At 44.2% G+C, this 26,437-nt stretch overlaps 1 protein-coding gene across 1 annotated transcript in view; it reads left to right on the forward strand.

Moving 5' to 3' along the window:
* LOC124042034 (protein Wnt-6-like) overlaps window positions 1–25,627 on the forward strand; it is a 33,178-nt gene extending 7,551 nt beyond the window's left edge. Inside the window, exons 3-4 of the mRNA XM_046360312.1 lie at window positions 20,788–21,098; window positions 22,845–25,627. Coding sequence (XP_046216268.1) covers window positions 20,788–21,098; window positions 22,845–23,306 — 773 coding nt within the window. The 3' untranslated portion in view covers window positions 23,307–25,627. The remainder of the gene's footprint in view (window positions 1–20,787; window positions 21,099–22,844) is intronic.
* The last annotated feature ends 810 nt before the right edge of the window (window positions 25,628–26,437 follow it).

Genomic DNA, 26,437 nt, shown 5'->3' on the forward strand with positions numbered 1-26,437 from the left:
AATGTTGCAAATATATTAACAATAAAAAACACAGTCACATTTGCATAAGTATTCAGACCATTTACTCAGTACTTTGTCGAAACGACTTTGGCAGTGATTATGACGCTACAAGCTTGGCACACCTGTATTCGGGTAGTTTCTCCCATTTCTCTCTGCAGACCCTCTCAATCTCTGTCAGGTTGGATGGGGAGTGTCGCTGCACAGCTATTTTTGGGTCTCTCCAGAGATGTTTGATCGGTTTCAAGTCCGGGCTCTGGCTGGGTCACTCAAGGGCATTCAGAGACTTGTCCCGAAGCCACTCCTGCATTGTCTTTGCTGTGTGTTTTGGGTTGTTGCCCTGTTGGGAAGTGAACCTTCACCCCAGTCTGAGGTCCTGAGCACTCAGGAGCAGATTTTCGTCTTTCCCTTGAACCTGACTAGTCTCCCAGTCCCTGCCTCTGAAAAGCATCCCCACAGCATGATGCTGCCACCACCATGCTTCACCATAGGTCAGGTTTCCTCCAGACGTGACGATTGGCATTCAGGCCAAAGAGTTCAATCTTGGTGTCATCAGACCAGAGAATCTTGTTTCTCATGGTCTGAAAATCCTTTAGGTACCTTTTGGCAAACTCCAAGCGGGATGTCATGTACCTTATACTGAGGAGGGCCTGGCCTTTATGGCCTCTACCATAAAGGTCTGATTTGTGGAGTGCTGCAGAGATGGTTGTTCTTCTGGAAGGTTCTCCCATCTCCACAGAGGAACTCTGGAGTTCTGTCAGAGTGACCATCGGGTTCTTGCTCACCTCCCTGATCAAGGTCCTTTCTCCCTGATTGCTCCGTTTGGCAGGGCGGCCAGCTCTAGGAAGAGTATTGGTGGTTCCAAACATCTTTCATTTAAGAGTGATGGAGGCCACTGTGTTCTTGGGGACCTTAAATTCTGCAGACATTTTTTGGTATCCTTCCTCAGATCTGTGCCTCGACACAATCCTGTCTCTGAGCTTTATGGACAATTCCTTCGACCTCATGGCTTGGTTTTTGCTCTGACATGCACTGCCAACTGTGGGACTGTAATGATATTCGTCTGTTGTTTGAAGTGAGTCAGACCAAAATGCAGCGTGTAGGTTACTCATGACTTTTAATGAAGAAAATGCTGTACATGAAATAACTGAGAATACAAAACAACAAACGAGTGAAACTACTTACAGCCTATCTGGTGACTAACACAAAGACAGGTACAATCGCCCACGAAATACAACGCGCACTCAAGCTACCTAAATACGGTTCCCAATCCGAGACAACTAGAATCAGCTGACTCCAATTAGGAATCGCCTCAGGCAGCCAAGCCTAACTAGACACACCCCTAATAATACACACTCCCAATTAATACAAACCCTAATACGAAATACAACATATAAACCCATGTCACACCCTGGCCTACCCAAACATATAACAAAAACACAAGATACAATGACCAAGGCGTGACAGGGACCTTATATAGACAGGTGTGTGCTTTTCCAAATCATGTCCAATCAATTGAATTTACCACAGGTGGACTCCAATCAAGTTGTAGAAACATCTCAAGGATATTCAATGGAAAGAATGCATCTGAGCTCAATGTCGAGGGTTTGAATACTATTGCAAACAAGGTATATATAGTTTTAGTTGTTGTTGCTAAAGTAAAAAAGTTTTCCGCTTTATCATTATGGGGTGTTGTGTGTCGATTGATATGGACATGTTTTAATTTGATCCATTTTAGAATAAGGCTGTAACGTAACAAAATGTGGAAAAAGGGAAGGGATCTGAATACTTTCCGAATGCACTTTACCTTGACTTGGAAGAGTTCCAGTGTTGGATAGTCATAGCCAGCTAGCTAACATAGCATCCCTCTATGTTTGAACTGAGTGTTTGAGTAGGTTAAACTAGCTAGCTGCATTTGCTAGCTAATTAAGTGAAAGTGACAAAAATGACCAAATCTCCCTCTCTCTCTCTTGTTCCTCCATTTTTGAATGAATGAATTTGTTCAAAACTGTTCAACTATTGTCTTTCTCTCTCTTTGAGTCAACTACTCACCCCATTTGATGCAGTGCAGTGCTAGCTAGCTGTAGCTTATGCTTTCAGTACTAGATTAATTCTTTGATCCTTCGATTGGGTGGACAACATGTCAGTTCATGCTGCAAGAGCTCTGATATGTTGGAGGTTGGAGTTGATATAATTACTGTGTAGATCTATGGAGGGGGGTGAGAACCATGAACCGCCTAGGTTTTGTATTGAAGTCATTGTGCCCATAGATGGACGGAAGCAATTTGTCCTCCAGCTACACCATGTTGCTACCCTACAGAGTGCTGTTGAGACTACTGTAGACCTTCATTGCAAAGAATCATGTGTTTTAATCAATTATTTGGTGACATTTATTAATAGATTTTGTATAGTTTTATCAAAAGAGGATATGTATATGTATGCACACATGACTGTAAGTCGCTTTGGATAAAAGCGTCTGCTAAATGGCATATATTATTATTATTATTATTATTATTATATTTTTATGAAATTCGCTGAGGAGGATGGTCCTCCCCTTCCTCTGAGGAGCCTCCACTGATATACAGTACCAGTCAAAAGTTTGGACACACCTACTCATTAAGAAAGGTTTTTCTTTATTTGTGCTATTTTCTACATTGTAGGATAATAGTGAAGACATCAAAACTATGAAAGAACACATATGGAAGCATGTAGTAACCAAAAAAGTGTTAAACATCAAAATATATTTGAGATTTTTCAAAGTAGCCACCCTTTGCCATGTTGACAGCTTTGCACACTCTTGACATTCTATCAACCAGCTTCATGAGGTAGTCACCTGGAATGCATTTCAATTAACAGGTGTGCCTTGTTAAAAGTTAATTTGTGGAATTTGTTTCCCTTAATACGTTTGAGCCAATCAGTTGTTTTGTGACAAGGTAGGGGTGGTATAAAAAAGATAGCCCTATTTGGTAAAAGAACAAGTCCATATTATGGCAAGAACATCTCAAATAAGCAGAGAAACAACAGGCTTCATTACTTTAAGACATGAAGGTCTGTCAATGCAGAACATTTCAAGAACTTCGAAAGTTTCTTCAAGTGCAGTCGCAAAAACCATCAAGCGCTATGATGAAACTGGCTCTCATGAGGACCACCACAGGAAAGGAAGACCCAGAGTTACCTCTGCTGCAGAGGATAAATTAATTCGGGTTAACTGCACCTCAGATTGCAGCTTCAAATAAATGCTTCACAGAGTTCAATTAACAGACACATCTCAAGATCAACTGTTGAGAGAATCAGGCCTTCATGTTCGAATTGCTGCAAAGAAACCACTACTAAAGGACACCAATAATAAGAAGAGTCTTGCTTGGGCCAATAAACATGAGCAATGACCGGTGGATATCCGTCCTTTGTCCAAATGTGAGATTTTTGGTTCCAACCCCTGTGTCTTTGTGAGATGCAGAGCAGGTGAACAGATGATCTCCGCATGTGTGGTTCCCACTGTAAAGCATGGAGGAGAAGGTGTGATGGTGTGGTGCTTTTCTAGTGACAGTGTCTGTTTTATTTAGAATTTAAGGCACTTATAACCAGCATGGCCACCATAGTATTCTGCAGCGATACACCTTCCCATCTGGTTTGCACTTATTGTGACTATCATTTGTTTTTCAACAGGACAATTATCCAACACACTTCCAGAATGTGTAAGGGCTATTTGACCAAGAAGGAGAGTGATGGAGAGCTGCATCAGATGACCTGGCCTCCACAATCACCCAACCTCAACCTAATTGAGATGGTTTGGGATGAGGTGGAGGAAAAGCAGCCAACTAGGGCTCAGCATATGTGGGAACATCTTCAAGACTGTTGGAAAAGCATTCCTCATGAAGCAGGTTGAGAGTGTCAGGCTCTGAAAAATGGAGTGAAAAACTAACGGACAACTAGTCAAAGCTCAAACCAAGTTTATTCACCCAATGGTTCAAACAGCTGAAAGACAAAGATATATTTACACAAGCCCATATATTTATACCTTCTTCCTTTGCCGTGTCTCCTCCCTTACACATCTGGACAGCCAATGCATCTCTGTTGCTAGCCAGAATTTAGTGATGCGTGTTCTTTCTCACTTCATCTGACCTGAACTTGGCCCAAATTCCTCACTCCTCACCAACTCACGACTGTCCTGTTGACTGGAACCTGACTCTGGCCCTCTCCATAGGATACCTGATATATAACAATAACATGTTCTGACAGAATGTGCACTTTCTGCATTCCCCTCTCTCACTCAGTAGATTTCTATACCCTCGGTTCTAATATGATAACATAGGGATATTTCATATTTCAAGTTTAGAATGTAGTACCCAACAGTCCCCACTTTTGCACATGAATTCCATACTGTTCAACTCATTTCAACTTGGAATTACTTATAAATGAACAGGAATTTAAACATGGTTAACATTCACAGTTGATTATTATGTTTACACCTCCGAGGCTTATGGCCTCTGATCTATAATTACACTATGCACCCTGCTATTTCCATCTCTCGTCGTTCAACTGAGAATAACATTTCAGCTGAAGCTTTTGACTTCCTCCATTTCAGATGGACCTTTTTACTTTCTCCACTTCCTCCTTCTGGTTCCTAAGAGAGTGATAGCACAGGACTTGAAAAGCAGAAAGAAACACAACACATAACAAGTATTAATAATGTCCTAAGCCTTGCATAATTATATATGCAAATACAAACTGAAGTTTGATAACATGACGATTCCCACTCGCTCTTCACTTGACTCTATGCCGTTGGGATAATTTTCTGCCGGGTTCCTCAAAAATGAAGGCCCTAAAAAACCTCCTCATGCCAGACTTCCCCCTGTCAGGCCACAGGTTACAAGAGGTGTTCCCAAGCCATGTCATTTTCACTTCACTCCCAAACTCCTTCACGGGATACACGAGATACACAGCCCTAATCAACTTTATCTCATCCTGAGGTAAATCAGCACTGTATATACGTTTCAACATCAATGCCTTCAGAAGATGATATCCCAACAATGCACAGATAGATCTAGGACTGAACCTTTCAGATACTCCCTACCTGTCTCCCAACTCATACCTGGTTCCCTAGCCACCAACATCTTCAATGACCTCCTATATTCTGCTAGTCGGTACAATGGATAATACTTTCCTGTGCTCCAGTTAGGTACACATCGCTCATCCCAAGGCCGATCCACACCCACCCCTTTGTGAACACCCTCGTTACTGTGCTAACTTTCGGTCCCAATGGTTGATAAGCAGCCACCTTCTGACACTTTCTGTTTACTGTCACTCGGTCTCAAGTGTTTGCTGGCTGTTAGAAATGTGGGAGATATTAGTGGAGTTGGAAGAGTATCCAACCTTACAAAACTCTGAGTCACATGTTTCTTAATCACACTCTGCAGGAGATGTGATGATACTACCTCAGTGAACTTCCCTTCCGGTGAGATGGCCTCCTGTATACAGGGATCTGTAGCTATTCTTTCAAGCGTTGTACCTTCTTTGACAAACGCCTCACTGAAAGTTGACAATAGTGTCTGAAATGACAACACTATCTCTGCTACTCTCACCATGATCTGGGTATGTGTGTTGTTCAGTTAAACATCATAGTAGTCTCTATATTGTGCACAGATGTCATTCCTCTCCTATGAGCTATCCCCTGTAACAATATACACACAGTGGTATCATTCCCCAGAGACTTGATTACCCACTTCCTTAATTTATTAGCCTCACAAATCGCAATCCCAGTCATATTAAATTCTGCTCTTCCAATTCCCTGTAACGTCCCCCGTTGTCAGATTAGTACTGTGACGTGGTAAGGTTGGACACAGGTGCAGAGAAGAGACCAGACAAGGAATCAGTGGTTAACTTCTTGCATCGAGCAATCCCGTATCCGGGAGCGTAATCACAGCCTCAAGCTCATCACCATAACGCAATGTTAACTATTCATGAAAATTGCAAATTAAATTAAAGAAATATATTCACTCACAAGCTTAGCCTTTTGTTAACAACACTGTCATCTCAGATTTTCAAAATATGCTTTTCAACCATAGCTACACAAGCATTTGTGTAAGAGTATTGATAGCTAGCATAGCATTAAGCCTAGCATTCAGCAGGCAACATTTTCCCAAAAACAAGAAAAGCATTCAGATAAAATAATTTACCTTTGAAGAACTTCGGATGTTTTCAATGATGAGACTCTCAGTTAGATAGCAAATGTTCATTTTTTCAAAAAATATTATTTGCTCCGTTTTGTTCATCACGTTTAGCTAAGAAAAAAAAACTGAAAATTCAGTCATTACAACGCCAAACTTTCTTCCAAATTAACTCCATAATATCGACAGAAACATGGAAAACGTTGTTTAGAATCAATCCTCAAGGTGTTTTTCACATTTTCACATATCTATTCGATGATAAATCATTCGTGGCAGTTGGGTTTCTCCTCGGAAGCAAATGGAAAAATACACACAGCTGGAGATTATGCAATAATTGCGACGGAGGACACCAAGCGAGCACCTGGTAGATGTAGTGTAAAATGGTCATCTTCCAATGATATGCCTACAAAGACGTCACAATGCTGCAGATACCTTGGGGAAATGACAGAAAGTGTAAGCTCATTCCTGGCCCATTCACAGCCATATAAGGAGACATTGGAACACAGCGCCTTCAAAATCTGGGGCACTTCCTGTTTGAAATTTCATCTTGGTTTCGCCTGTAGCATCAGTTCTGTGGCACTCACAGACAATATCTTTGCAGTTTTGAAACGTCAGAGTGTTTTCTTTCCAAAGCTCTCAATTATATGCATAGTCAAGCATCTTCTCGTGACAAAATATCTTGTTTAAAACGGGAACGTTTTTTTATCCACAAATTAAAAGAGCGCCCCCTATATCCAAGAAGTTACGGATAAACATAATACTTTACAGAGAAACAGAAGCCACGGGATCACAGTACACTTGAAAAGCCAACAAACACTAAGTCTCACAAACTCACTCACGCAACGACCACAGAAAACACACCTCTTTTAAGAGGGACATCATTAAAATAATAAGACACCTGAGTCCAATAAAAGTCTCTAGGGCGGACTCTACCGCCCTCTGGTGCCAGGAGGAACCATGACAAGACATAACGCATCATCCATCCGATCCACATAATCGCGTACTCCTTCTTTCAGTTACTCATTTTACTCGCATCCGTCTAAACAATACATTCCCAACTAGTTAACAATCCCTCAATTTCATAATTTGCTGTCGGCTGGGTCACATGTTTGCTGTCGGCTGGGTCACATGCTTTGATATCCCCGTGCGAGTGCTGGTAACATGGCCCTTGGCAAAAGCGAGCGTACAATATGATTGTAATCACCAGCATGGAACCCAAAAATTCTACCCTGTTTCCTCCGGCAACTGATAAATTCCTGTCCCTCCCTTACTGGATCTGGCGCCTCTTCCATAATACTACCCAATTCGCTCATTGGCTGATGGTGATGCTGAATTTGGATCCGTACTTGAGGATATGCGTCATCAGGAATAGGGTTGTCCTCCCCTGGTACTATTTGTCACAGACAATATGTAAACGGGGTCTCGTGTGTTCGTACTGGGTGCACATCTCTACGATTACCTGGATAATGCTAATCACTATCCAGTCTGGTACTACTATAATCCAGACTCGTAATTTGCCTGTCCTCTGCCTCTCGCATCCCATATCGCTCTTTTGCCGCTTTTACCTGTGACCTTTCACCTTGTAGCATGTGGTGAACGGCGGATGAGGTGCAATTACATATACTCCTCCACACGTATTTGTAATACTGTTGAAGTGACAACAGTGCCCTACCCTGTGCTCTGACCTCTTTCTCCCCTCTCTCTCCAGATGAAATCTTGCGTCTTGTGACGGCCGGCCGCCCAACAACCTGCCCGCTTGACCCTATCCCCTCCTCTCTTCTCCAGACCATTTCCGGAGACCTTCTCCCTTACCTCACCTCGCTCATCAACTCATCCCTGACCGCTGGCTACGTCCCTTCCGTCTTCAAGAGAGCGAGAGTTGCACCCCTTCTGAAAAAACCTACACTCGATCCCTCCGATGTCAACAACTACAGACCAGTATCCCTTCCTTCTTTTCTCTCCAAAACTCTTGAACGTGCCGTCCTTGGCCAGCTCTCCCGCTATCTCTCTCTGAATGACCTTCTTGATCCAAATCAGTCAGGTTTCAAGACTAGTCATTCAACTGAGACTGCTCTTCTCTGTATCACGGAGGCGCTCCGCACTGCTAAAGCTAACTCTGTCTCCTCTGCTCTCATCCTTCTAGACCTATCGGCTGTCTTCGATACTGTGAACCATCAGATCCTCCTCTCCACCCTCTCCGAGTTGGGCATCTCCGGCGCGGCCCACGCTTGGATTGCGTCCTACCTGACAGGTCGCTCCTACCAGGTGGCGTGGCGAGAATCTGTCTCCTCACCACGCGCTCTCACCACTGGTGTCCCCCAGGGCTCTGTTCTAGGCCCTCTCCTATTCTCGCTATACACCAAGTCACTTGGCTCTGTCATAACCTCACATGGTCTCTCCTATCATTGCTATGCAGACGACACACAATTAATCTTCTCCTTTCCCCTTCTGATGACCAGGTGGCGAATCGCATCTCTGCATGTCTGGCAGACATATCAGTGTGGATGACGGATCACCACCTCAAGCTGAACCTCGGCAAGACGGAGCTGCTCTTCCTCCCGGGGAAGGAAAGCCCGTTCCATGATCACGCCATCACGGTTGACAACTCCATTGTGTCCTCCCAGAGCGCTAAGAACCTTGGCGTGATCCTGGACAACACCCTGTCGTTCTCAACTAACATCAAGGCGGTGGCCCGTTCCTGTAGGTTCATGCTCTACAACATCCGCAGAGTACGACCCTGCCTCACACAGGAAGCGGCGCAGGTCCTAATCCAGGCACTTGTCATCTCCCATCTGGATTACTGCAACTCGCTGTTGGCTGGGCTCCCTGCCTGTGCCATTAAACCCCTACAACTCATCCAGAACGCCGCAGCCCGTCTGGTGTTCAACCTTCCCAAGTTCTCTCACGTCACCCCGCTCCTCTGCTCTCTCCACTGGCTTCCAGTTGAAGCTCCCATCCGCTACAAGACCATGGTGCTTGCCTACGGAGCTGTGAGGGGAACGGCACCTCAGTACCTCCAGGCTCTGATCAGGCCCTACACCCAAACAAGGGCACTGCGTTCATCCACCTCTGGCCTGCTCGCCTCCCTACCACTGAGGAAGTACAGTTCCCGCTCAGCCCAGTCAAAACTGTTCGCTGCTCTGGCCCCCCAATGGTGGAACAAACTCCCTCACGACGCCAGGACAGCGGAGTCAATCACCACCTTCCGGAGACACCTGAAACCCCACCTCTTTAAGGAATACCTAGGATAGGATAAGTAATCCTTCTCACCCCCCCCCCTTTAAGATTTAGATGCATTATTGTAAAGTGACTGTTCCACTGGATGTCATAAGGTGAATGCACCAATTTGTAAGTCGCTCTGGATAAGAGCGTCTGCTAAATGACTTAAATGTAAATGTAAATGTAAAAGTGCAACCATGAGTTGTTTTATTTGTTTTTGTCTATTCTCAAGGGCACCCTCTAATTCCTGGTTTAGGTATTGACTCTTTTCTAGCGCAACAGCCAATTCCTGCTTTTGTTCATCTAATCCAGGGCTCTCCAACCCCGTTCCTGGATAGCTACCATCCTGTAGGTTTTCACTCCAACCCTAATCTAGCACACCTGATTCTAATAATCAGATGGTTGATAAACTGAACCAGGTTAGTTACAACTGGGGTTTGAGCGAAAACATACAGAAAGGTAGCTCTCCAGGAACAGGGTTGGACACCCCTGATCTAATCTATGCGCACTCCCTTCGGATACGCCTAGTTTCTTATTTGTCGTCTCATTCTTGTCCACTGCCTGCTCCATTTGACCTTGCAGGTCTCCATTTTTCCCTTTTTCCAGTTTTATCCGCTGCTGATAAAATGCCATGGTTAGGATGACTGCATATTGTAGTTTGGACCATTCTCTGATTTCAATATTCCACACTATGATTGCATTTTTGGCTGGTTTTAAACGTTCTATCTAAGGGATAGTGTGTAGCAATTTTGTCCAATTTGGCAAATTTTTTCCACCATTTATTTGGTTCTTGGTGCTGGTCAAATGCCTTTTTTTGCAATTCTAATGCTTTGGTAACATTTTGCCTTTCTACCCATCCCACTCCGGGAGTCTCCTGGTGTAACCGATGTGAAATGGCTAGCTAGTTAGTGGGGTGTGCGCTAATAGTGTTTCAATCGGTGACATCACTCGCTCTGAGACCTTGACGTAGTTATTCCCCTTGCCCTGCAAGGGCTGCAGCTTTTGTTGAGCGATGGGTAACGATGCTTCAAGGGTGGCTGTTGTCGATGTGTGCAGAGGGTCCCTGGTTCGAACCCAGGTAGGGGCGAGGAGCGGGACGGAAGCTATACAGTTACACTGGCTTCTAAAAACCATATCCATTATAACTGACTCGGCGTCACCCCCCAACAGTGTTGAGTAGTAACAGCTTAGGCTATCAATAGTTTGGCCACTACACCATACTCCACCTTTTGGTGCTAGATGATACTTTTGTGTCTGTCAATTCACCTAATCTGTCACATTTCCCCGCACCACTAAGGCATAAACCAATCTCTCTTTACTGCTACTGCTACTACACATGAATCATCTTCAAACACACACACACACACACACACACACACACACACACACACACACACACACACACACACACACACACACACACACACACACACACACACACACACACACACACACACACACACACACACACACACACACCCCTTCGGCTTCATGGCCACTGTGGCTGAGACTTTCGTCCCTCTTTCAGAATTCCCCCACTAGGGACCTGTCCTTCACAGAACCTACCCAACACTGTAGTGACACTCATGGATCTCGCAGAGGAACACCCCAACTCTGGACCTATCCTTACGGAACTACCCTACACCATATATTGACATGGATCTCGCAGAGGAACACCCCAACTCGGGACCTAGCCTTATGGAACCTAGCCTACACCATATATTTACAACCGGTCGTAACACAATGGGACTTCTGAATAAGCTCCGGCTTTCTAGGTCCGTAGCCTATTATTGTTCAGCCTACGATTCTCATCTCCGAAGATGTCAAAATGAGTGGTAACACAGTGCCTTTCAAAAGTATTCATCCCCCTTGGCGTTTTTCCAATTTTGTTGCATTACAACCTGTATTTTCAATTGATTTTTATTTGAATTTCATGTAATGGACATACACAAAATAGTCAAAATTGGTGAAGTGAAATTAAAAAATAACTTGTTTCAAAAGAATTATTATTTTTTTTTTACGTAAAAGTAGTGTGTGCATGTGTTCACCCCCTTTGCTATGAAGCCCCTAAATAATATCTGGTGCAACCAATTACCTTCAAAAGTCACATAATTAGATAAATAAAGTCCACCTGTGTGCAATCTAAGTGTCCAATGATCTGTCACGTGATCTCAGTATATATACACCTGTTTTGAAAGGCCCCAGAGTCTGCAACACCATTAAGCAAGGGACACCACCAAGCAAGCAGCACCATGAAGACCAAGGAGCTCTCCAAACAGGTCAGGGACAAAGTTGTGGAGAACTACAGATCAGGGTTGGGTTATAAAACAATATCAGAAACGTTGAACATCCCACAGAGCACCATTAAATCCATTATTAAAAAATGTAAAGAATATGGCACCACAACAAACCTGCCAAGAGAGGGCCGCCCACCAAAACTCACAGACCAGGCAAGGAGGGCATTAACCAGAGAGGCAACAAAGAGACCAAAGATAACCCTGAAGGAGCTGCAAACCTCCACAGTGGAGATTGGAATATCTGTCCGTAGGACCACTTTAAGCCGTACACTCCACAGAGCTGGGCTTTATGGAAGAGTGTCCAGAAAAAAAATACAATACTGGGCTATTTAGCTAAAGAATCTCTGTTTTGTGCGGGAGACCGGGGTTCAATTCCCTGATGTCGAAGAAGAAGGAGTAGGCTGTCCTTGTAAATAAGAATTTTTTTTCTTAACTGACTTGCCTAGTTAAATAAAGGTTACACTAACTCCAATATGCTCTTTAAATAAATAAGACCTACACCACTTTTAACAGCACATTACTCAACACTAGTTAGACTCATGTCACCTATGGTAGGCCTACAGTATGTCGAAAAATATGACATGACTCTCCTCCAATAATTACATATTAAGGATTGGAGGATATTTCTGTAATTCAGTGATATTTATTCCCATAGTAATTTGTTATAGATCAATAACGGCGTTTTGAAAAACTATTTTTAGCATTATTTTATTCATGACAATGAATGGGGTCCACCCCGCCCCTTCCTCCTCCTCCCTTCCCCATGGGCTAGGTCGGTCTTCTGTGCATGGCTCTGCGTCCCATCCCGTGCCCCCTGCCCTCGTGCCTTGAACCTTGCGCGTTTTCAGTGGATACAACTGGAGAACTGCAAGGCAATCCCATTGTGCGCCACTCGGGAGCCATGAACAATATATACACTGCTCAAAAAATAAAGGGAACACTTAAACAACACAATGTAACTCCATGTCAATCACACTTCTGTGAAATCAAACTGTCCACTTAGGAAGCAACACTGATTGACAATACATTTCACATGCTGTTGTGAAAATGGAATAGACAACAGGTGGTATTTATAGGCAATTCGCAAGACACCCCCAATAAAGGAATGGTTCTGCAGGTGGTGACCACAGACCACTTCTCAGTTCCTATGCTTCCTGGCTGATGTTTTGGTCACTTTTGAATGCTGGCGGTGCTTTCACTCTAGTGGTAGCATGACACATAGTCTACAACCCACACAAGTGGCTCAGGTAGTGCAGCTCATCCAGGATGGCACATCAATGCGAGCTGTGGCAAGAAGGTTTGCTGTGTCTGTCAGCGTAGTGTCCAGAGCATGGAGGCGCTACCAGGAGACAGGCCAGTACATCAGGAGACGTGGAGGAGGCCGTAGGAGGGCAACAACCCAGCAGCAGGACCGCTACCTCCGCCTTTGTGCAAGGAGGAGCAGGAGGAGCACTGCCAGAGCCCTGCAAAATGACCTTCAGCAGGCCACAAATGTGCATGTGTCTGCTCAAATGTTCAGAAACAGACTCCATGAGGGTGGTATGAGGGCCCGACGTCCACAGGTGGGGGTTGTGCTTACAGCCCAACACCGTGCAGCACGTTTGGAATTTGCCAGAGAACATCAAGATTGGCAAATTCGCCACTGGCGCCCTGTGCTCTTTACAGATGAAAGCAGGTTCACACTGAGCACATGTGACAGACGTGACAGAGTCTGGAGATGCCGTGGAGAACGTTCTGCTGCCTGCAACATCCTCCAGCATGACCGGTTTGGCGGTTGGTCAGTCATGGTGTGGGATGGCATTTCTTTGGGGGGCCGCACAGCCCTCCATGTGCTCGCTAGAGGTAGCCTGACTGCCATTAGGTACCGAGATGAGATCCTCAGACCCCTTGTGAGACCATATGATGGTGCGGTTGGCCTTGGGTTCCTCCTAATGCAAGACAATGCTAGACCTCATGTGGCTGGAGTGTGTCAGCAGTTCCTGCAAGAGGAAGGCATTGATGCTATGGACTGGCCCGCCCATTCCCCAGACCTGAATCCAATTGAGCACATCTGGGACATCATGTCTCGCTCCATCCACCAACGCCACGTTGCACCAGACTGTCCAGGAGTTGGCGGGTGCTTTAGTCCAGGTCTGGGAGGAGATCCCTTCTTTCTTTTCTCTCCAAAACTCTTGAACGTGCCGTCCTCGGTCAGCTCTCCCGCTATCTCTCTCAGAATGACCTTCTTGATCCAAATCAGTCAGGTTTCAAGACTAGTCATTCAACTGAGACTGCTCTTCTCTGTATCACGGAGGCGCTCCGCACCGCTAAAGCTAACTCTCTCTCCTCTGCTCTCATCCTTCTAGACCTATCGGCTGCCTTCGATACTGTGAACCATCAGATCCTCCTCTCCACCCTCTCCGAGTTGGGCATCTCCGGCGCGGCCCACGCTTGGATTGCGTCCTACCTGACAGGTCGCTCCTACCAGGTGGCGTGGCGAGAATCTGTCTCCTCACCACGCGCTCTCACCACTGGTGTCCCCCAGGGCTCTGTTCTAGGCCCTCTCCTATTCTCGCTATACACCAAGTCACTTGGCTCTGTCATAACCTCACATGGTCTCTCCTATCATTGCTATGCAGACGACACACAATTAATCTTCTCCTTTCCCCTTCTGATGACCAGGTGGCGAATCGCATCTCTGCATGTCTGGCAGACATATCAGTGTGGATGACGGATCACCACCTCAAGCTGAACTTCGGCAAGACGGAGCTGCTCTTCCTCCCGGGAAGGACTGCCCGTTCCATGATCTCGCCATCACGGTTGACAATTCCATTGTGTCCTCCTCCCAGAGCGCTAAGAACCTTGGCGTGATCCTGGACAACACCCTGTCGTTCTCAACTAACATCAAGGCGGTGGCCCGTTCCTGTAGGTTCATGCTCTACAACATCCGCAGAGTACGACCCTGCCTCACACAGGAAGCGGCGCAGGTCCTAATCCAGGCACTTGTCATCTCCCGTCTGGATTACTGCAACTCGCTGTTGGCTGGGCTCCCTGCCTGTGCCATTAAACCCCTACAACTCATCCAGAACGCCCCAGCCCGTCTAGTGTTCAACCTTCCCAAGTTCTCTCACGTCACCCCGCTCCTCCGCTCTCTCCACTGGCTTCCAGTTGAAGCTCGCATCCGCTACAAGACCATGGTGCTTGCCTACGGAGCTGTGAGGGGAACGGCACCTCAGTACCTCCAGGCTCTGATCAGGCCCTACACCCAAATAAGGGCACTGCGTTCATCCACCTCTGGCCTGCTCGCCTCCCTACCACTGAGGAAGTACAGTTCCCGCTCAGGCCAGTCAAAACTGTTCGCTGCTCTGGCTCCCCAATGGTGGAACAAACTCCCTCACGACGCCAGAACAGCGGAGTCAATCACCACCTTCCGGAGACACCTGAAACCCCACCTCTTTAAGGAATACCTAGGATAGGATAAAGTAATCCTTCTCACCCCCCCCCTTAAAAGATTTAGATGCACTATTGTAAAGTGGCTGTTCCACTGGATGTCATAAGGTGAATGCACCAATTTGTAAGTCGCTCTGGATAAGAGCGTCTGCTAAATGACTTAAATGTAAATGTAATGTAAATGATCCCTCAGGAGACCATCCACCACCTCATCAGGAGCATGCCCAGGCCTTGTAGGGAGGTCATACAGGCACGTGGAGGCCACACACACTACTGAGCCTCATTTTTACTTGTTTTACGGACATTACATCAAAGTCGGATCAGCCTGTAGTGTGGTTTTCCACTTTAATTTTGAGTGTGACTCCAAATCCAGACATCCATGGGTTGATAAATTTGATTTCCTTTGATAATTTTTGTGTGATTTTGTTGTCAGCGCATTCAACTATGTAAATAAAAAAGTATTTAATAACAATATTTAATTGTTGTGTAGGATGTGTTATCTTAGTTTTCCCTTTATTTTTTTGAGCAGTGTATATTGTCCTGCTAATAACAGGGTTGATAAAATATCTGTGAGAATATCCAACGGGATTTTATATAATTCTACTAAATGAATAATAATTGCTTTGTTTAAAAAATAACAATATTTTGGAGATTTTCATTTTCAAATAACGTAAAATGAGGGAGAAAAATACCATTCTTGAACATGGGGTGAGACATGTTTTTAGAGGGAGAGAAACCAAAAAACGACAATCATCTCATGGGTTTCCCAGTCGAGGACGGCACGGATATGTAGCAAACAATACAGCTTGCACTGGTATTCAGTGTCTTAGACCGTTGCGCTACTCAGGCGCTGTATAACGTGACCGGTCGTGAGTGGCCTACAGTACTACAGTAAAACCAAAATAATCCTAACAAAATAAAATAATAAAAACCTTAGTGTAACAACAATTTTAGTAAGTAATACTGAAGTTGTGCACAATTATCCGTTTCTATTTAGATTTAAGCCACCCATTCATTGTCAGTTAGAGACACAGTAGGACCCAAAAGCATGATCAGTGCTCTAACTCCCCCTTGCGCTGGTCTGGAGCAATGAAGTGGTGACGCAGGGTACCGCACTAAACCACAAATTACCTCTAAGTCCCGAAGCCTAATCGCAAAACTTTTAGTGGAACAACCACTGTATGCTGAGCCCTTGTTGGCTGCTTTTCCTTCACTCTGCGGTCCGACTCATCCCAAACCATCTCAATTTGGTTGAGGTCGGGGGATTGTGTAGGCCAGGTCATCTGATGCAGCACTCCATCACTCTCCTTCTTGGTCAAATAGCCCTTACACAGCCTGGAGGTTTGTTGGGTCATTGTGTTGTTGAAAAACAAATTATAGTCACACTAAGCACAAACCAGATGGGATGGCGTTGCTGCAGAATTCTGTGGTAGACATGCTGGTTAAGTGTGCATTGAATTCAAAATAAATCACTGACAGTGTCACCAGCAAAGCACCATCACACCTCCTCCTCCATGTTTCACGGTGGGAACCACACATGCGGAGATCATCCGCTCACAAAGACATGGCGGTTGGAACCAAAAAAAACACAAATTTGGACTCATCAGACCAAAGGACAGATTTCCACCAGTCTAATGTTTATTGCTGTAATGCTCCGGGTGTCGTGGGTGTGAAGTCAAATGCAGGAGACAGAGTTCAATGCTGTGCGTCTTTTAATAGCACCAACGCACCACAGGGTGCTCACAAAAGTTACGTTCCCAAAACACAGGGAATCAAAAAATACAATACACGACCAGGCACTAACACGTACCTTTACAACAGAGCCGAAGTTTACAATGAAATAATCCCGCACAACAACCAGGCGGGCCGGCTGACTAATAAAGACAAACTAATTAACATAAACAGGTGCTACCACTAAACATACAAGGAGGGGGAGGAAAAACAATCAGTGGCAGCTAATAGGCCGGTGACGACGACCGCCGAGCTCCACCCGCCCGGGAAGGGGAAACACCCTCGGTCGAACTCGTGACAATTGCCCTTGTTTCTTGGCCCAAGCAAGTCTCTTCTTCTTATTGGTGTCCCTTAGTAATGGTTTCTTTGCACTAATTCAAAGCATTTATTTTGGCTACATTCTGAGGTGCAGTTACTCTAATGAACTTATCATCTGCAGCAGAGTTCTCATGAGAGCCAGTTTCATCATAGCGCTTGATGGTTTTTGCGACTGCACTTGAAGAAACTTTCGAAGTTCTTAAAAAATTTCCGCATTGACAGACCTTCATGTCTTAAAGTAATGATGGCCTGTCGTTTCTCTTTGCTTATTTGAGATGTTCTTGCCATAATATGGACTTTCACCAAATAGGGCTATCTTCTGTTTACCACCCCTACATGGTCACAACACAACTGATTGGCTCAAACACATTGTGGAGGAAAGAAATTCTGCAAAATAACTTTTAACAAGGCACACCTGCTAATTGAAATGCATTCCAGGTGACTACCTCATGAAGCTGGTTGAGAGAATGCCAAGAGTGTGCAAAGTTGTCATCAAGCCAAAGGATGGCTACTTTGAAGAATCTCAAATATAAAATTACAATTTGATTTGTTTAACAATTTTTTGATTACTACATTGCTTTCATAGTTTTGATGTTTTCACTATTGTTATACAATGTAGAAAATTGTAAAAACAAATAAAAACCCTTGAATGAGTAGGTGTGGCCAAACTTTTTACTGGTACTCTATATATAAAAACAAATGATTTAAAAACATACTTATTTAACATTGCACACATTCCACTCTGAATGAGATGAGACATTGTGACATAATGTCATAGTAATGTCAATTAAATGATCCCAGTTGGACATGGGATAAATTGTACAAATATAAATGAACATTCATTCATTATCCATACCACCAACACTTAAAAGTTGTGGACTATATCAACCTCTCACTGCTCCACTGGGGCAGACAGTTGTTAAGCTTACTGATTTTTCATGTATTTTCAATATAATAATTTATTTCACACCTGTGTTAAGGCACAGTAGTGTGCATCCAGTGAACACCAATGTCCAGCTACAGTCAGAATACTCTTGAACATTCCTCTGGCTCGAAGTTGAGGGCTTGAGAGGGGCTTATGGCCTTGGACTCTGCACGATGAAAGAAATATGTGTTTTCGCCATTCAGAGATCAACAGAGCAGCTGCGTTGAGTCAATTATCAGATTATAGTAAAAGCTATGCAATATAAGGCTATGCATAATTTTTAAGGTGGAATGTGTATAGTTTTGGAGTAAGTGTCTTCGTCTATTTTGTGCATCTTTAGGGATTACTTGGTGTGCTCACTGTTCTATGACTTAATAGAATGGATTTCAGGTTTTCTATGAGATATGTGCTGTACACAACTTGACTGTGACACATGGAAGCCAAATCAATCAAAAAAAGTATTCGAACTCGTCAGGCTTTGTCACATGTACTGCTACAGAGAGGGGCCCTGGGTTCCCTCCATATATATATATTTTTTTTACCTGAACCCATGCATCATTGACTCAAAGATTGAGTATTAAAAAAAGATTAGCTAATTCCTCGTGAAGCCCCTTCTGGCACCAAGTGATCTCCCAGGCAAGCCCAGGCATAGGCTGCTGGAGAAGTTTGGAATTTGTGTCTTGGAGGAAATTATAAAAGGGTGTTCAAATCAAGAGATATACATTTTCATAATCTCTCTCTTGTAGTCATGTAACTGTTTTTTAAAATCATCTTAGTCAAGAGGGTCGGTCACATTGTACAACTGAATGGACACACTTTTTGATTGTGTTTGTAATAAAGTTTCGTTTAACATTATGAATTGAACGTCTTCTATCCAATACAGATATGATGATGGCATTACACGTTGGTGTAGTAGCTAAGGACGAGCGAAGCTAAGGGACATAGCTCTTACCTGAAACAACACTGTAACTTGTGTAGACATTGAACCCCTTAGAGATTCGGGGGGGGGGGGGTTCTAAACAGTTGTCTGTAGTTGTTTTCTCTAGTACCACCTCGCCTGCTGAAACAGTAAACAGGTGTGACTGTTCGACGTCTCCCTTCAATCCCTCCATGGACGCTTCTAAAATGGCACCCTATTCCCTACGCAGTGCATTACTTTTGGTCAAAAGTAGTGCTCTTTAAAGGGAATAGGGTGCCATTTGAGACACAGGCTATATGAAACCTTCCGAAACAGCAGCTGATTTGACTGGCCTGTCTAAGAGGAGTCTCAACAGAAGTTATTGAGTTAGTCAGCTCTACCCCTTCTGTACACTCAATTGGCCTGGGAGGAGAACATTTGTTTTCCCTCCAGATCTATACAGCTGGTTGAACCTGAGAACAAACAGTGATGGTGTGTGATAGGGAATGGCCTTCACAATGCATATGACAGGCAGGCAGGGAGGGGCTTTATTGGAGAAGTATGTAGGGAGGACTGAGGAGGAATCAGGATGAGGTGTGTTCAGGTGGGATGTTCTAGGGCTGGAGCTGGGCTGGGGCTGTTCAGGTGACTTTCAAAGCTGAGCTAGGTGAGGAGGAATCACGATGTGGTGTGTTCAGGTGGGATGTTCTGGGGCTGGACTGGGCTCAGGCTGGGGCTGGGATGGGCTGAGGCTGGGGCAAGGCTCGGGCTGAGCTGGGGCTGGGGCTGGCAGGGAGACGCCACACACACACAGAACAGGCCTGTATGGAGCCATCACTGGGTGTGCAGACAGACAGCTGGTATTCATATCACAGGGTGCTGGTCTGCAGGGCCCTCGCACGGCACCGATTCTGTTTCACTAGATTTAATGAATCCCATTCACTGAATCATGCGATATGGAATTGGCAAACAGGGCAGAGCGGTGACTGCACGCTCATGTCTTCCAGCTCCAGAAAATAAGTCATTCATTTTAGCTTCGACACAATGGACTGCTAACTACCTACCTCCCTTCCCCCAGTTCCTGGAAATATAGCAGCTCGAAACAGTGAATAGAGATGTTGTCGACAACTGGCCTAAAATACACCTGGATCTTTTCCAAAGTAACAAAGAACAGGGGAATCTGCAGTTGCAGCTGTACATCCCTCTGGGCCAGGGGGGTAAGCCCCCTCTTCTACAGTAATAGCCCTGCAGCTGTGTCTGAGATACCAGGGGTATTGAGGATTTACCCCACTGTTTTACCCGAAAGGATCCAACATCTCTGTTTCCATCTACGCGGGCCGGCACCCATGTCTCACTGGGCCTTGGCTCCAGCGGACCTGCTCTGACTTGGAGCCAAGGCAAGGCCGTGGCTACTGTTCTGCTAGGATTAACATATCAATGGCTAACTGTGAACTTTAACACCTTCGCACAAAACAACAGTCTTGAATGCTGCAGAGGTTGTTGGTTCTTCTCGCCTCAAGTCTGTTGTGTCACACTCTGGATTGAATCACAATAACACTAGTGCCTGCATTAACACAAAACACTGGCGGCCCACTCATTTGCAGGCCGTCATTGTAAATAAGAATTTGTTCTTGGCTGACTTGCCTAGTTAAGTACAGGTTAAATACAAAATAAAAAAATAAAAAATTGGAAAAGCACTAGGTGCCCTGGGTCACTCTTTGTTCACTCCTCTGATGACACCCCTGTGTGTGTGCGTGTGCGTGTGTGTGTGTGTTTGTGTGTGTCTGTGTCTGTATGATCTTTCAGACATCCGGGAGACAGCGTTTGTGTATGCCATCACGGCGGCTGGGGTGACCCACGCGGTAACGCAGGCCTGCAGTATGGGGGAGCTGCTGCAGTGTGGCTGTGAGGCGACCAGGAGCAGGGCTCCCCCCCGGCCTGCCTCCTTCTCCACCACCACCTCTGTCGAAGGAGTCAAGTGGGAGTGGGGCGGCTGCGGAGACGACGTGGAGTTTGGCTACGAGAAGTCCAAGCAGTTCATGGATGCCAAGAGGAAAAAGGGCAAGAGTGACATCAGGACGTTGATCGATCTCCACAATAACGAAGCAGGACGACTGGTAGAGTGAAACTTACATTTTTTAAATAACGGGTGATACAGTCCCACTCCTTTCGTAATTCTTCATGCTTTATTACAATGGATATATATAGGTAGGAAAGAACAGTGGTTCGTAATCGAACCCATCCTTGCAGTTGCACAATGTTAATGTGCCCCAGAGGCAGTAGCTTATGGAGCACTAGACCACCCCAAGCGGTGAGCTAACTTTTAATCATTCACTCCAAACACACTTAATCTCATATGTTTTACTTGACCTGTCCTGATATAAGCAGAAGTACAGGAAATTATACTTCTGAAATGTTTCAGATTATGTTCACCTGATGCTTACTTTTTTGTTTTTTTACAATGGTGAAAATTAGGTTCAGATGCTGAAAGTCTTAATTGTCTAGCTGAATGTTCCTCCTTTCATCCAATGCATCATCCAAGACAGCCTCAAGCCATAGTTGGACTCTAAACTTCCGCCGAAATTGGTCCCTCTCCTTGTTCGGGCGGTGTTCGGCGGTCGAAGTCACCGACCTTCTAGCCATCGCTGATCCACTTTTCATTTTCCATTGGTTTTGTCTTGCCTTCGATCACACCTGGTTCCAATTCCATCGATTACATGTTGTATATTTAACCCTCTGTCCCCCCCATGTCCTCGTCGGTAATTGTTTCTTGTAGTGCTTATGCACGGTATGCTGGTATTTACCTGGTTTTGTTTGACACATTTATGGTATTGTTGTGTTGACGGTGGTTTATGGATATTAAACGACACCGTTGTAAATCAGTTTCCGCTCTCCTGCCCCTGACTTCTCTGCCGCCAGTACGCACCACACTACAATAGTTCTATAACACTGTAAACTGATAGTTCAACAAAAATCATGTTTCTGAACAAGGAAACAAGTGTGTGCCGCACAGTTTGTTTTCAAACCTTTAAGCCAAATAGCTGCTAATATTTCTCCTTATAAAACTGTGATTTTTCCAGCTCTTTATGAAGGACTAAGTACATGTATGTAGACAAAGTGAAATATTGAAATACAATGACTTTCTTGTTGACAGGGAGAGAGGAACATTGCAACATTGATCCCGTAGTATTTTTTCAGCAATGGTGGCAAGGGTGTGTGTGTGGGGGGAAGGGGTGCATTGCTACTAGCCTTAGCGCAAAAACATGCTAGCTGTTCCCATATACTTCCAGTCATTGAACCAACAACTATTGATTTAAAAGTGAGTCTCGGCAGAAGCGGTGGAAAGAATTTAGCAGCGGTGGTCCATCGCTGCTAAATGAATATAGGGGAAACACTGACTCAGTTTGGAGGTTGTCTGCTCTTTTGAGAAGGTAATTACAGGTTATTACTCTGAATTTCCTGGGACTTGCTCACCCTTGTCAGTATTGCTTCATCACAGTATGTTACACTGTCACACAAGCCAAAACCTTTCCAAGGGGTCAGAGACAGGTAAATGGGGAGGAGTGGCTGTGTAGTTGGGCCAATTATAGTCTCAGGAGGACATCTTTGGAAAAATAACATACAAGAAGCAAAGGGAGCCCAAATGTAGAAACAACAATGTAATCTTAAAGAGCTACTGAGAGGTTAGAGCAGTGCATGCAGCCAGGGTTAATTAGCACGAGTATAACTGAATGATCTCTGTTCTGTTCTATTGTCAGGGTCTGGGAGCTCTGTGAATGCCAGAGGCAGGAGGGGGAGAGTAAATTCCTTCTGTATGGTGTCTGCTTTTATCTCACCTATCTATCTCTGTGTCTTAACTACAGGCGGTGAGGAATTATATGAGGACTGAATGTAAATGTCATGGCCTGTCCGGGTCTTGCACACTCCGTACCTGTTGGAAAAAGATGCCTCACTTTCGGGAGGTGGGTGATCGCCTGCTGGAGAGGTTTAATGGAGCTTCCAAGGTGATGGGAGGCAACGATGGCAAGACCCTGATTCCTGTGGGCCAGAACATCAAGCCTCCGGACAAACAAGACCTGATCTACTCGGCCGAATCGCCCGACTTCTGCTCACCCAACAGGAAGACAGGCTCGCTGGGCACGCGGGGCCGCATGTGCAACAGCACAGCCATGGACGTGAGCGGCTGTGACTTGCTGTGCTGTGAGCGTGGCTACCGAGACGAGACGGTGGTGTTCGAGGAGAACTGTCTCTGCCGCTTCCACTGGTGCTGCGTGGTGCAGTGTAAGAAGTGCTCGGTGAGGAAAGAGCTCAGTCTCTGTCACTAGTATTACCACAGAGGAACTTGGTTGGTTTCAGGCCTCTTCAGCCTCACAGGAATGATGCACTGAGATCAGGCTCCCACAGTTCACTTTAGGAGCACGCTGAAAGATGAATGTCTTATCTAGGATCATCTTGGACAGACAGCTGGAGGAACTCTCCTCTCAAGCTGTAGAACAGTCCAGAATGGCCACCTACTTCAGTGCTCACCACATAGAGCTCTATGACCCTGAACTTAGGCTCTTTTTAAAAGTTACATTTCAGCTCCCAGAACTTTCTAGAGCAGAATGCTGGGTCCCATGTCATATAAGACAATCAGAAAGTTTGGTACTATTCTCAGTCATCTGTATAGAGCTGTTAGCCTCTAAAGCAGTGGTTCCCAAACATGTTTGCACAGTGAACCACCCGCCACAGGTCTTTAGAATTAGCCATTGACCCAGAAAATAGCATAACAACTGTTTCTAGCCTCAAACCCAATGCTAGGACCCACTAAGAACATGGGGCCTACAACCCACCATTAGGGAAAAACGTTGCATAGTCAGTTAACCATGTATCTACGAGGGGTGACTTTTGTAAAGAAAACATAATGACTTTGCATGTGGAAAATACAGTCACGGTGATCAAATATTTTCCTATGTAATATAAATGTCCTTCATGTGAAAGGTAAATGGACATGCTCAACATGGAATACAGGTTTTTTGTATCTAGCACAAAATGTATAAAAAAAGGGAAGTGTGGGGTTGTGTTTTTGGAAGACGAACCGAACCCCATCTTGTTTCATGGTGAGGAGCTGAACTGACATCCGAGACTATTATTTATGAACATTTTTATGACAAGACTACTCATAGTGATAAGGTGAGGAACGTGCCTACCGTCTCTCTGAAAAGCACTTTGGATGTTGGAGCTATCTATGTAAGCCATTTGTTACATTTCTGGTTTTGTTTGTTTGAGTAGTTTGCAAATGGAATTTGCAAATGGAAACAATATGTTCAGACTTTTTTTTCTTTGTTGTATGGTGCAGTGTCGAGAAAGTATGCAATTATGTTTATCTGTTTAATATAAAGGGCTTTTGTAATGCACTTTCAATTAAAGCATTTGTTATGTTAAGCTTTGTTAGGTATAGTCATGTTGTGCAGAATAGCCAGTCACAATCACATACAATGCTGACAATGAATCCATACATTGGTCTCTTTGATAAGTTAACTTGCTGAAGTGAGTTGGAAGTTAGTAAGACCATTTATTTTTACTCTCTCCCCTAAATTCTTTAGAATAGGCAAATAAGATCTCCTTGCTTGTTTTTTTTTGGGGGGGGTAAAGCATTCACTGTGATTAATAATAATAACGATTCCTCATGAGTTGTGTTGGTACCCAAACACGCTGTACATTTTCTGTTGATGTGCATAGCTATAAGTTATTGAAATGTACTGTGTCGTACCCTTCTTTTAGAGTACGTTTTTTTGTTGCTACTTACCTTTCAGGGATCTGTAAGACAAGAAACCATTGGCAAAAGAGAGAGTACGATGAGAGATCACATCGCTATAATTTATTGCCAATATACCATGGTTTATGACCAGATGATTTCTGGCCAGAGTTCATAGTTCATATTGTTACCATGATAGTGACTACACACTGCACAGGATCACTCTATTCTCAGAGCTACTAGCTCTATCTGTGGAATCAGCAACATTTTGTGTTTAATTTAATCTAAATACAGTTTTTGTACAAAAAGGAATATCATTTTAAGGGAGAAAGACTTGGTATCACTGAACTATTCTGACTGAGATTTACTAAAATATTAGGCATTCTTTACATACAGGTATGTTTAGCAGTAGAATTGGTCACTTTACCATGTTAAGTTTGGGTTGTAGTCGACCAAATTATGAAATCAGACCAAATGTGACATTTCATATGTGAGATATATGCATGACTAAGCAAGGTCTTGGCCTATCCATTCCCCATAGAACAACTTTTGGACTTGTTGGGCTGCCAGGAGCGTTTTACTGCTACTGTATGTATGTTTAAACAGCCCTTGTCAAAATGGAAGAAGGTTGTTTTGTTGCTTTCTGGATTCAAAGCAAGACAAGTTTAGAAAACAGGATTTTGTCATGGAATGTTGAATGATTTAAAGATCATTTCTCAGCATTTGTTTGGATTCTTAGACATCATTTTGATATTCTCATACTTAGTTGTTCATTGATTAAACTTGTATTATTCTACGAAGTTCATTTCATGTCCATTTAGTTACTTTCCAGTTACAGTATTTATATACATTTCAATAAATTGGCAATTGAGTTTCTGCATTTACTATACAAATAAAAAGTAAACTGTTCACTCTAGTTTTCATTTATTTGTATTTTTTGTTTTCTGGTCTGTGTAGCAATGAATTCAAATTTCTTTTTTTGTTGTTGTCTTGTTTTAGTGTCTTTTTTTGTTAGACCAAGACAAAGCAGAGATTTAAATGCATAACCCTTTATAAACGAGTAGATTTATAGAAACGTATGTCACTGCTGCCTTCTGTTGACCTTCAACACATTGTGTAAGTGTTATTCATATTAATTGTCTTCATGCTGGGTCAGGGTGGATGGTTTCACCTCACTCCCTTCCAATGACCATTCTGGAAGATATATTTTCAACACTTCTGCTTCAACTATATCATTTTGCCACCCAACAAAAAAATGTGTTGTTTTGAGTTATTTATGATGTAAAAAAAAAAAAACTTGTGCTGTATTAGTTTGAGCCTTGCAAGTTGACACAAGTTCATTTTTTCCAGGAATTCACATTTCAGTGGAGCCAGCAGTGTTTAATACAGAGGTAGGCCACAGACAGGGAAAGCGCTAGGAGCGCTCTCTCCTCGAGCTGCCACGGTTCAGCGTCGGTAGAGCCAGAGGAACTGCATAGACAGTGGATAGATTTATAGAAGCCCTGGTATTAATGTGGCTGCCTCTCTGCCTGCCTGCCATCTTTCAATGGAGAGGTGTACTTTTCCACGTCTCCCCCTGAACAGTGCCCTGAGGAATGTGGTGTATTCGGATATGTGTCTGCCTTTGCCCGTTGATTGTAAAGAGACGTTAATGAAGGCCTGCCACTCTGTGTGGCTATATGTCATGAGGCAGACACATTTCCTTGGATCAATCAGACC

This window comes from Oncorhynchus gorbuscha, linkage group LG01 (assembly GCF_021184085.1).
Source record: "Oncorhynchus gorbuscha isolate QuinsamMale2020 ecotype Even-year linkage group LG01, OgorEven_v1.0, whole genome shotgun sequence".
Lineage (NCBI taxonomy): Eukaryota > Metazoa > Chordata > Actinopteri > Salmoniformes > Salmonidae > Oncorhynchus > Oncorhynchus gorbuscha.